The sequence below is a fragment of the Strongyloides ratti genome (assembly GCF_001040885.1).
Source record: "Strongyloides ratti genome assembly S_ratti_ED321, chromosome : 2".
In the NCBI taxonomy this organism is placed as follows: domain Eukaryota; kingdom Metazoa; phylum Nematoda; class Chromadorea; order Rhabditida; family Strongyloididae; genus Strongyloides; species Strongyloides ratti.
In genome coordinates, this window is record NC_037308.1 from 8,202,755 (window position 1) to 8,215,928 (window position 13,174).

At 20.1% G+C, this 13,174-nt stretch overlaps 2 protein-coding genes across 2 annotated transcripts; one reads left to right on the forward strand and one right to left on the reverse strand.

Annotated features, from left to right (window-relative positions):
* Positions 1 to 6,955: 6,955 nt before the first annotated feature.
* On the forward strand, positions 6,956 to 8,980 carry SRAE_2000262300 (Homeobox domain and Homeodomain-like and Homeodomain, metazoa-containing protein; the record flags this gene model as incomplete). The annotated part of the gene is made up of 2 exons (XM_024653713.1): positions 6,956 to 7,493; positions 8,490 to 8,980. The coding sequence occupies 2 exons, from the start codon at positions 6,956 to 6,958 to the stop codon at positions 8,978 to 8,980; spliced, it is 1,029 nt and encodes a 342-aa protein (XP_024507162.1).
* Positions 8,981 to 12,000: 3,020 nt separating this feature from the next.
* SRAE_2000262400 (Peptidase C19, ubiquitin carboxyl-terminal hydrolase domain-containing protein) lies at positions 12,001 to 12,713 on the reverse strand (the record flags this gene model as incomplete). Its single annotated transcript, XM_024653714.1, has 2 exons — positions 12,001 to 12,379; positions 12,472 to 12,713. The coding sequence occupies 2 exons, from the start codon at positions 12,711 to 12,713 to the stop codon at positions 12,001 to 12,003; spliced, it is 621 nt and encodes a 206-aa protein (XP_024507163.1).
* Between the last annotated feature and the right edge of the window lie 461 nt (positions 12,714 to 13,174).

Consider the following 13,174-nt stretch of genomic DNA (forward strand, 5'->3'; position numbering starts at 1 on the left):
TTTTACAAATTTATTATATATGCATATATATATATACATTTTAAAATATTTTAAACATAAAAAATAATTACATTTAAAATGAAAAATTATATACTATTCTTCATTACATTATATATATATTATTTTTTTTTTTGTTCTCCATATTAATTTTTTTTTTTTAAATTTTTAATTTCTTATGTATAAAATAATTTCCATTTTTCAAATTTTATACATTTGAATATATCTTTGTAATATTTATCATTTATAAATAAAATTTCAAAAACTATATTTATCACATCTTTACTTTCCTCTTTAAAAAGAATAAATATTATTTATATATATATAAAATATACATTTTCTAAGTATATGTTCCACTTTTGATTAATTACTTCTATCCATCTTTTAATATTGATGCCAGAAATATTACCATATTTTTCAATATAATTTCAGACAAATGTTACAATTTACCTACATATTTTATATTTTAAAACATATGAGAAAAAGATTTTTTTTTTTATATTATAAAAGATATTTTTAGAATAAATGTATGAATCATTGTTATATGTTTATAATAGTACCATATTTATTATGTGCCATTTTTAAATATAGTCAGTAAATGGGGGAAAAAATTTTTTTTTTTTTATTAAAATAATATATTTAATTTGCCTGGTGTGTCATCTTGAGATAATTTATACAATGTAATACTACTGTAATTGAGAAAATGTTTCATAAAGCAGATGATAAAAATAAAATATATATATTTATTTATATAATATTTATATATTTAAATATATTAAAATGTATTTAAAAAGATTACGGTAATTGTTAATTAAAGTAACATATATATTCTCTGTGTGAGATTCCTTCAAACTTTTAAACAACAATATATTTTCTAAAAATATAATGAATAAAATTGTTAAAAAAGAAAAGCTATTATCTTTAATTCTTTCATCAAACTATACTTCAATGAAATAAATAATTTACCACAATAAATAATCCAACAAATAATAAATCTTAGTTTTTTTTTTATTTCCCATTTTATTATATCAATTGACATAGTATTTAAAGAAAGATTAATTATGTTATTGGAGAGATAAATATTGTAACATTCTGAAAAATAATTATTTTTTTTTTATATATATACATTACTACGTACATCACTAAACATACCTAAATCATTAAGATTTATCTTTTTAATTTATGTTTAAGAACATAAATTTAAGTTGTTGTCTATCCTTAAATTACTTCACAATTATTATAACTAACATTTGTTAGTTAATTAATATATAAAAAAAAAAAATAATAGTAATAATATTAACTTATTCTTACAATTAAACCTGTAGCTACGAGCTTATAGTTTTATGAATATCTTCATAAGCATCGAGTGACAGGTTAAATGGCAAGAAAAAGATCAAAAAAAATAAAAATAGTAATAATTTAAATAGAAAAATAAATGATTAATAAAATTTTTACCTTACAATGGTTTATTATTATAGGTAAATGAAAGATTGTTTAATTAAATGACACTCAAGTCATAACAATCTTTTCTACTTCTTTTATCATTTTGATAAGATAAAGTTAGTCTTTTTTTTATTATAATTATTCTTTTTTATATATTTACTTATTTGAGATTTCTTTAATAGAATGTATTGAGATAAGATAAGACCATATTAAATTAGTTGCACTTTTTCTTCTTTTTTTTTTCTCCTCTATAATAATATCCATTTTGAAATAAAGTCAATAATTTTTTTTTTCATATAGATAATATATTAAAATATATTTATATATTCAATAATTTAATATTTTACAAAATAAAAAAAAAGTATAATTTAATTTTCATATAAATGCAAAATTATTAGTACAATGTTAAAATAAAAGTAATATATATATGATTAAAAAAATATTTGTTATATAAATAATTTTATAAAATTTTTATTATATACATTATTACTAATATTTTTTATTAATTTAGATATAAAAAAAAGTAAATAATAAAATAATTTTAATATTAATATTTAACTAAATATTTAAAGAACAAAAAATTATATATATATATCTATTATCTGATGGTAGAGTAACAAAATAAATAGATTTTAAAACTTTCATAAGAACTTTTTAAAACTAATCTACCAATAATGAAAGAGAATCTATTATATCTAATCTTTTTCCATCACCCTATTTCTTTTAATATTCTTAAAAATGATTTGTTGATAGTTTAATGAAAACATTACTTTAAACTAAATATTTAAAGGATTAATTAATAAAAATGGATGCCGTTAAAGTTTTACAATCTTAACAACAGTCATATTTCTTGTCTTGTCATTTTATACCTACACAATTACAAAATCTTTTAATAGCTATGTATAAATAGAATAAAATATTTTAATTATAAATGTTGGCGTGTTTTGAAAACAAATATATATATATATATATATATATTTGTTGACAAATTTATTTCAAACTCTGTTATCAAGTTTGATCAATCACCTTCTTTTTATATATTAAAGTATATTATTTTAAAAAATTTTTCAACTTCTGGTTAATCACATAAAGTAAAAGGGAAAAATATTAGTATAATAAAAAAAAAAAGATATGTTCTGCGTAAGTATTAGTTAATGAAGTAATTAATTACAATAGTTAAACATAAAATAAAATTTTATAAAATCAATATAATTTATAAATATAAAGAGCAATAATTGGTAAATTGAAGTTTTAATATAAATTAAAAGAAAAAAATTTTTTTTTTTAATTTTATATTTAATTTAATGATTTTTTATTAATACTATAAATATTTAATAAATATTATTTTATAATTTTTATATCGTCCCTACATATCATAATAACATTTTATTTGAATAGTATTAAATGTTATCTTACTTACTTTGATCAACAGTGAATAACTAATTTATCTTCCTCAATCAGCTACAGTAGATCTTCATAGGAATGCTTTTATATTTTCTTAAAAAAGCTTATATTTATACTGATGTCTTTAGGAATAAATATTTCTAGAAAGAAGCTGTTATATGATGAGAGAAGTGTAAATAAATTAAATTTTAAAGTTAAATATTGTGAATAGATAACATAAATATTTTCTCCTTGTCTATTCATTATTCCTCTTCAAAAATCCTAATATTGTAATAGTGGTTGCCTATATCTTTTTTTTTTTTTTTTCTAATATTTTTTACTATTACCCTAGTGGTGTCTGATGTTAAGTGCTTTTTAGATTCTGTAAAATAATTATTCATCCAAAAAATCACGTTATAATATTTTTTTTGTTTCCTACTTTTTGAATATCTATTTTTTCATACTTTATATAATGCCTTATAAAGAATTAACATTTAAGCTCTTTTTAAAAACCCTTATATTGATTAATCTATTTTTTTTTCTTTCTTTTCCTTACTCCTCATCCATCATTTTCCTTGTGGTAGTAAAATGCCATTCACAGTAGATATAATTTTTTTTTCTCTTTTTCTTCTTTTCGGCATCCTCCATACCATCATCATTACCATTAGGTAATAACTATCTTATGAAATAAAAGCCGCTACTTGTCTCTGGCAGAATAAAAGGATAAGCTTGAGGTAAAGTATAACTAATACATCACAATATTTAGGTTATCTTTGGACATATACAAAGATTCCTTAACCTTTTAAGCTGCGGTAAAATTAATGTTTACTAAAAAAAAATTACTCCTATAGTTATAAAGTAAAAAGATTTTTTTGATAAAAAAATATTCTTGAGAAAGGTCAATAAGGACATTTTATATTGTAAAAAAAGTAAAAAAAAAAAGTTATATTAATTAAGAAACAAAAGAAAGGTGATTTAAAAGAAAATTAAATTATACTATTCTTTAAAATTCTTTTTTAAAAAAAAAACAACTTTTTTCTTAAATATATTTTTTTAAAGATATTATATAGAAATAAGATAAAACCAGTTTTCAAATAAGTAAAAGTAATTAATGTTAACATAACAATAAAGTGAACTTTAAAACTAATAAAAAAAAAAGTGAGATTAAAAGAGCACTACTGTATCATGATTCCTAATGTAAATGTCATTTGATTTTATAAATTAAAAAAAAAAAAATAATTTTTTTTAGTAAATAAAAAAATAATATTTTAATTTAAAAAATTTATCATAATATATTTTTTTTAATATTAAAAAAATAGTTAATAAAGTTTCTGAAAAAAAAAATATATAATGATGCATATCAATAGTTAAAAGCATATATTTATCAAATATGTACAAGATATCTTTTTTAATCTTTTTTATATATTTAGAAATTTTTCATTTAATAACATTACATAGAAGGTATCTTGATGATAGAGAACAAAGTTTTTATATTCTTCTTTTCACAATATAGAAAGTAACATTGAAAAATTTTTATATAACATTTATCTACAAAACCTTTTATTCAAAACATCTTCCTGTACTAAAACTCATCAATCAAAATCAAATTCCTTGTGTCCTCTATTCTTCTTCTTTTCAAAATGGTTATATGTCCTTCAGAAGAAAGAAAACAAAATAAAATTTTATTTTAAGATAAGGTACTACTTTAAAATAATTTTTTTTTAATATTTATTCATTTTTTTTTATTATTTATAAATCATAATATGGTTTTTAGAGATTTATAATAGTTATTTATTATATTTTTTTTTGATATTTAATTTTATATAAATTTAAGATGACAACAAATATTAAGAAGATAAAAAAAAATATTATTATACTATTGATGTCTTTTTTTTTCTATTTTATTCTTTAACGATTTTAATAATTAGAAGAGATTATTATTAATTACATAAAACTAAATTTAATTATAATGCAATTAATTAACATATGATACATGAGGTGGTAAAGTGATGTTTCATGATTTGATATCTTAAACATTAATCACACAGAAGCATTTCATAGAACAATCATATGGAATGTTTAAAATTTAATACAAAAGAATGATTAACCTAATGATTCTTGATTAAGTGCGAGATGTCTTTCTATAGTATGAGAAAAAAAAATTTAATTTCTTTAAATGACAAAAGATTTATCTATAATAAAAAGAAAAAAAATTATTTAATAAATTTTTATAAAAGTTAACTATAAGCTATTATTTTTTGATATTTCCATATTATTTGAATATTAAATAAAGTATCCTAAAGCATATTATATTAATTATTTAAATGTAACTTTATATTAACTTTGTATTAATTACTCTCTGTCAAAATAGGACAGATAAAAGAGTACCAACTAAATAAAGAAGATTCACAAAACTTGAATTAATATTATAAAAATATATTTATAGCTTTGAAATGTTTCTTTTTATCTATAATATTTTATTATATATATAATTTTTCTTTAATTTACATAACATTAATTTTAAAAAATATTTCAATTTTTAACTTTTTTTTTTTAAATATATTTTAATTTTATTTAAAAATCTTCAATAATTGTTTTTAAACTATTTTAGAATAAGTTAATTGGTGTTGTATTGTTGTCAACAAAATTAATATATATAAAAATGATAAACGATAGTTCTATTATGTGTGCAATTGTTATAGAAGACTATAGTATTTGTATTTTATACAAAAATACATAATTTTAAAATGTAGTTTGTAATAATATTTTTTTTAATAATAAATTGTTGTTTTGAAATATAATATATGATTGTAATATATATTTTATAACATATTTTGTTAGTGAAACTTAGACAATTTTTATTTGAAAAATGTATTTTTTTTTTATTATTAAAAAAGTGTAATATTTTTCATATTATTTCTATTCCCAAATGTAGAAAAGAAAAAAAAAAAAGAAAAAAAATTTTTTTTTATATAATAAAGTAAAAGATATAGTCTTGGACTTGAAATATAATATCATGTAGAAGAAAAAAAAATATTAAACGTTTATATTTCATGAACCCCTATCATCTTCATTTTTTCGGCATTTCTTTCGCTACTGTTACTCCTCCCAACTAACAATAAGGACAAGTATGTATGACGATTGTCGACTTTACCGATAAACAGACACGCCTATAATTTTCTACCAGTGGTATATAAATATATATATATATTAGCGACTGAACCACTGACGTGTTGAGATTCCTTTTGATTTATTGCCATCATTCAACTTTCCTTCTATATATAAATATATTTTACTGTTGTGCCTAAAATATACGCTTTATATATTTAAGTAATATTCACACAAATCATTTTTACCCTACAATGTGTCAGAAAAAAGAAAAATGGCCATTGTTATTTGTTAACGTTTATCAGTTGTAGACAAATTTACTTCATTTCAACCAGCTATATAGATATATAAACAATTTTTTTTTTCTATAACCCATCCTACCATTATTATTGGCATACAAGATATATATTATTTTAAAAATTTTTGAGGTAATGAATAAAGAATATTTATAGATATTATTGTTGTTAGAGAAAGGAACAACTACCATTAACAAATATAACACACATAAATCATTTCATTTCCCAGTGATAAGAGAGACTTATACCACTTATTTAATCTTATGATTTATATTCAGCTTTAATTGAATAAGACTAATTTTTATTAACAACGTTTCTTTTATCTTCTTATTATTAACTTCCATCCTTTTTAATCATTTTCCTCTTTAATAAATCTAATTTCCTATGTTTTTTTTTTTTAAATATATATTTTGAAAACAAAATTATTTACTATGTTGTAGACTTATCCTGTTGATAAGATAAATAAAAAAAAAATACATATATTATATCATTTTACTTTATTCCATTATAATATTTTTATACCACTCATCTATCTTTTTACTTATTAAAATATAATGTTACTTATAATTTGTCAAATCAATCTAATTCACACAAATTTATGATTCCTTTTTATTGATGATATATTTTATCAATGATAGATAAACTTTTTTTTTTTTATTAATATTTTATAACTAATTATATAAATATTTTTTTTAAATATAAAATTTTATAATTATTTATAGAATAAGATGTCCTGTACCACAGATACATATGGTGCTTCAGCTACATCTTCCGTAAATACATCATTATATTATCATCAAGCTGCTGCAGCATACCTTCCTGCTACAACTACCACAACATCTAATCCTATGTCCACAGCAAGTGTAATGAGTAATGAATTAATGCAACATCACTATAATCAATTAGCTAATAGTACAAATAACTCTTTATCACCAAATCAAAGTCATGACATCACACAACATATGATGTCACAACATAATCAACATCTTTCTCAATGGAATAGCCCATATTTACTTTATCCTGGTCATCAAAGTATTACTAATCATCAAAATGGACATCATCATTTAGGATTAGAAAGTATGGATTCACAATTATCTTCTTTACCTAGTATTCAAATGCATTCATCACTCCTTTCTACTACCAATTCTTCACAACCATTACCAAATGTTAATAATGGTTTACCATGCAATAATCCAGCTACATCAAGTGCTAATACCGGTACATATAAATGGATGCATGTTAAACGTGCTGTAACTAAACCACCAGGTAATTTTTATAAAAATTTAAAAGTACTACATTTATATATATATATATATATATTAATGTCTACATAAATTTTCTTGATCATACATATCAAAACACATATCAAAAACAATTTTTCTACCGTATCAATTTTAACATATAATAAAAATTGTACCACTTTTTGATGCGCATCACTATAAATCATAGTTATCAGTTGTCGTTTTACGTAACTTTCAATTCATTCCATATATATACATAAACAAATATCTATATCATCATCGTCTCTAAAGCCATTCTTATTTTTATCATTATTATAAAGAAATTTTTACTACTATATACTTCTCTTTTACATATAACTTTTCTATAACTATTTTATAGTGGAAATCTTTTCATTTTTATTATTATATAAATATATTTTATACAAAAACAGGTTTAAATTATTTAAACATTTATCATTATGAGGATGTTTCACTAATCGTTATCATCTTTCAAACTAAAATACATCATTATTTTTCATAGTATTTTATTTTAAGAGTATTAAAATAATGGAAAAAAATTTTTTTTTTTTTAAATATTTTTATTTAAAATAATTTATATTTAAAAATATAATATTAAATAGTTCAAATTTAAAACATACATATTACTTTTTATTTTAACATACAAATTTTTCCTACCGTAATAAAATACACATATTTAGAGAGAAAGTAAAATGATATGACCTTTAAAACTTTTTAACTTTACAAAAAGTGTCACTTTTTACAACTATCTTCAATATCAATCCATTATTTTAAGATAACGATTAATATAATGGAAGAAAAAAATCTGCTAAAGCTTTAAATCATTTATTTTTACCTTAATTAATAAAAACCCTAAATCTAATTAAAAAGTGTTGCGTAAAAGATTATGTTTTGATTAAATTAATATCCTGTTTAAACTTTTAAAACCAAAAGTATAATAAAGAATAATAAAAAAAAATTTTTTTTATTTTAATAATATGATATTTGATAATTAAATTTGTAGTACCAAAACGTAAGACAATTGAATCAGAAAATACAACTAATCGGACAAATTTTACAACACACCAATTAACAGAATTGGAAAAAGAATATTACACTTCAAAGTATTTGGATCGTAGTAGAAGACGTGAAATAGCTAAACAATTGGCATTAAATGAGACACAAGTAAAGATATGGTTTCAAAATAGAAGAATGAAAGAAAAGAAAAGACAAAAAGAACAAGATTTTTTGGCTAAATCTACTGCAATTACCATAACAACACCATCAACCACCACCACAACAACAACATCTACGACGCCATGCTCCTCCAGTACATCATCAACAACAACCAATTCTTCATCCACCACAAATGCCGGTAATAATAATAATAATAATAATAATACATCAACCCTAAGAAGTTTGAATAATAATAGTGGGAAATGGAGTAATAGTTCAAGTTCAGAATCTCCCACAAGTACACCAGACGCCAGTCCAAGACATTTAAATAGTATTTAACTTTTTTTTTTATTATAAAAAAAAGAACTTTTTTAATGATGCTCAAGACATTCCCACTATGTTATTATTATTACAATATACCGTATATGAAGGTAAATCAAACAACAACAACAAAAAAAAAATAAAAGACACCAACAATTTATCTTAAACTTATGATAGTCTAAATGTCAAATCCAATTTCCCATTTTATTTTAATTTTAAACCTATTTAGATGTGTTATTACGGGGCATTATTAAATTAAAAATTTCTCCAATTCATTATTTTCTCAAAAAAAAATAACCAATTATTTTTTTTTTAGCTTTTTAAGAATATTTTTTATTTTAAACTATTAGCAATTTAATCTAAATTAATAAATGCCTTTTTTTTAAATGGCATTTTAAAAAAAAATTATGTCTATTTCATTTTAACGTATAAATTAAAGCTTATAAATTCAATCTTTTTTTATTATTTTAATGTATGTCTCTCTCAACATGTATTATTTAACACACTAATTTTACATTTAAATAAAAAATTAAAATTAATTTAAATTCAAAAGTTTTGTTATAACCCTCCCCTCTCCCCCCCTCTCTCTTTATTCCCCTTATATGTGATATTATAGAAGGAGGATGGGAAAAAAAATTTTTGTTTTTTTAAAAAAATAGATTTGCAGATGTGTATATGTTTGTGTATGTATCACTTTCATCATAAAAATTACCAATCAATCAAAAACACTTCAAAGGTAATTTTAAAATTAAATTTTCTATTATTTTTTTTTTGGTAATTAAAAATTTACATAGAAAAAGAAATGTTTTAAAAATTTTTATCTATTGTATATAATCATACTAAAAGAATCTGTATTTTCTTCTTTTTTTTTGTTTCAAACATTCTTAAACTATTAATCCCAGTGAAAAGATGATAAATGTGTCAAAGTAATCAGAAGAGGAAATGATGGATCACTTTTTGCGGTTAAATAGAGTTTCCAATCCATTATTCTTTTATTTTCAAATATTTAAATTCTATCCTTTTTTTTTTATAAAATAATACGATACAATTTTACAAAAGCATTTTTTATAAAAATAGTTATTTAGTTAAGATGATTTATAGTTAATTTAAACAAAAAAAAAACAACAGTTAAATAGGTATTAGTTTGTTTAATTATATGTACTATTTTTTTTTAGTACTACTTAATTTTTTAATTTATCATACTTTAATGATTAAATAAAGATTAACTATTATAACTTTTGTACAAAAAAATATATGTAATTAAAATTTATACAATAAAAATTTTTTTTAATCTATTTATACATATTATTTAGACATTTTAAAATCAATGTTTTTTTAAAGGTAAAATATTATAAAAGTTGTATAGAAATAAATTTTTATATAATATGTTTTTGTTAAATGATTAGTACTAAAGTTAAGTGGTTAAGTTAAACCAATAATCTGGCGTGTTCTGATTTTCAAAAGATCTTATTACATACTTAACTTTTATTTACAAATTTAACTTTTTAAATAATCTACCGAAAAGAGATCATTTATAATAGTATGGAAAAAGAGAGAGAGATATAATATCAACTTATAAGTGTATTGTTGAATCATCAAAGTTTACATACCATCATGAAAATATATATATATATCAATAATTTACTAGATGAGAAAAGAGAACATTACCAACTAATATATGGCATGATGTAAAAAGACTTGAAAAACTCTTCTATCATTGGATGATTGATGTAGTTTACTTTAAATTTGTATAACTAACAAGATGTCCTTATTACTATTTTACATGACAATCTTCTACTTCCTTCATCTCCCATAAGATTAATATATATGATAAAAAGATTAAAAGAAATGGAAAAATAATTTTTAAACTTTTATTCTATTATAATACAAATATAATAACATATAAAAGAAGAAGCAAATCAAGATAAGACTATGAATTGTTTGTAGATTAATATAAAACATATTATCAGCTACTTCAAAAATAATAATAAATATATATATTTATATTTTCAAATATCTATTGGAGATCGTGTAATTAGCGGAATAAAACATCAAAGACAAAGGGGTATAACTGTAAAAAGAAAATGTATAATGTGTAATTGTCAAATATTGAAGCTTTAAAATCTTTTGAAGTTTGATAAAAACGACATATCATATCATTGAAGGCAGCCACATATATATATATATATAATATATATAAAGACATATCAACATAGAGGGGATAATTAAATTATGAAAAGTTGACAACTCAATACCTGCCATCAATTATCTGGAGTCTGTAATTATTAAAAATCATCACAATTTATTCTGCTTTTTTAAAAGTTAACCTATGCCATAGTATTTCTTTTTTCAAAGTAAATTGCGGTATTTATCAAAGAAACGTATAATAGATTAAGAAAATGGTGTAAATGACAATGTTTTATCAGAAGATTGCAATTATCATAATTTTAATGAAGAGATAATAACTGCATACATATACAATTATAATATAAATAAGGGAACAAGTTTGTAAAGAGAAATATATAAAAAAAAAATTTTTTTTTTATTTGATTCTAATATATATATATATCGTATATTTTATAAGAAGACAATTATTTTTAAAAATAATTTTATTTAACATAACATTATAAAAAAAAAACATTTTAACAAATATATATATATAATACATTTACATTTCTTATTCATTAAATTACATTTTAATAAATAATGGTATTGTTTTTATAATAAATACGTTAAGTACACAAAATAATCTACTTCTTTAACATTTTATTCTATTAGAAAACTTTATTGTTAACTTAAAATAACTAAAAAGAACATACTATTAGAAAATGGATGAAAAATTGTCTAAAATAAATATACCTCAACACTTAGATTTATAGGGTAGCTATTAAAAAAAAAAAGTAAACCCGTTGGTATGATTAATGAAATTCTTAAACCAATATAAAAATACAATTTTTTTTTTACTAACAAGTAGTAAAATTTAAAAACATATATTAATTATATATATATGCTACTAATAACTTTTTTTTTTAGGTAGATTATATTTTATCATAAATAAGCAAGTATGGCTGACAGTTATCTAAAAATTTTTCATCAATTTGTGAAACACTATTATCAGAAACCCTATACCATTTATTTAAATCACCTTTCGACTCCTCAAATTTACAGTTTGAAGTTAATTGATTTAAATTATTAATTTCACTACAATCTTCTATCTTGTTACTTTTAATCTTCTTTTCACTGTCAAAAACTAACTCTTTTCTTAGTGTTACAAAATGACCTGAAGAATGATCTCCAATATGTTGACAAACAGCTCTAAGCTTATATTTGTACTCATTAATACTAGAATGATTTTCAATTATTTTTGAAATAATATACCCATTCTTTAAATCTTCAGCAACAGGCAATTTGTTATTTCTAAAAAAAAATGTTATAAATAAATAAATAAATTTTCTTATTAATAATTTGATGTGAATATATATATATATAAATATAAAAAAAAAACATACAAAATATTTGATGATGAATTAATATTCATTTCATAAGAAGATGCATTTGAGTTTTCTTTCAATGGTATGTTATTTAAAATACCTGATTTATTATTATGTATATTATTAGATACACAATTTTTTGACATTGTTGATAAACTAACCAATGAATTATTGTAATCATTAGCTTTATCATAAAAATAACAAAAATTTCTTACATCAAGTATCTTAGGAAAGGTAATTTTTTGTTTTGCTTTTATCATTTTTCCCGTATTTGGAGATAAATATAATTGTTCAATTCTTAAGATTAAAATATTTGGTAACTAAAATTAAAATAAATAATTATTTGTATCTTTTAATCACATTATTATACATGTGTATATATAGTTGTTTTAATAACTTTTAACTCATAACTTGAATGACAATGAAATAATCTCCCAGAATAACTGCTAAAACGATACCTCACTTAAACCATTATCATTAAACTTTTATAATACGTGTATAATGGGGTTCACTAACCTCTTATTTCGTAACAATTTTCCTCTCAATTATCATTTTACAAAACACATATTACTTTTTCATTAACTTGACCAGATAAAAATAAAATTTTTCATCATTAAAGCCGGTTTCAATTTAATTTTAATATTTCTACCCTTTTATCTTTCTGTCCCCTTATAATATTGTCCAATCTCTCGCAACAAATATATAAATTAAGACTTGAAGG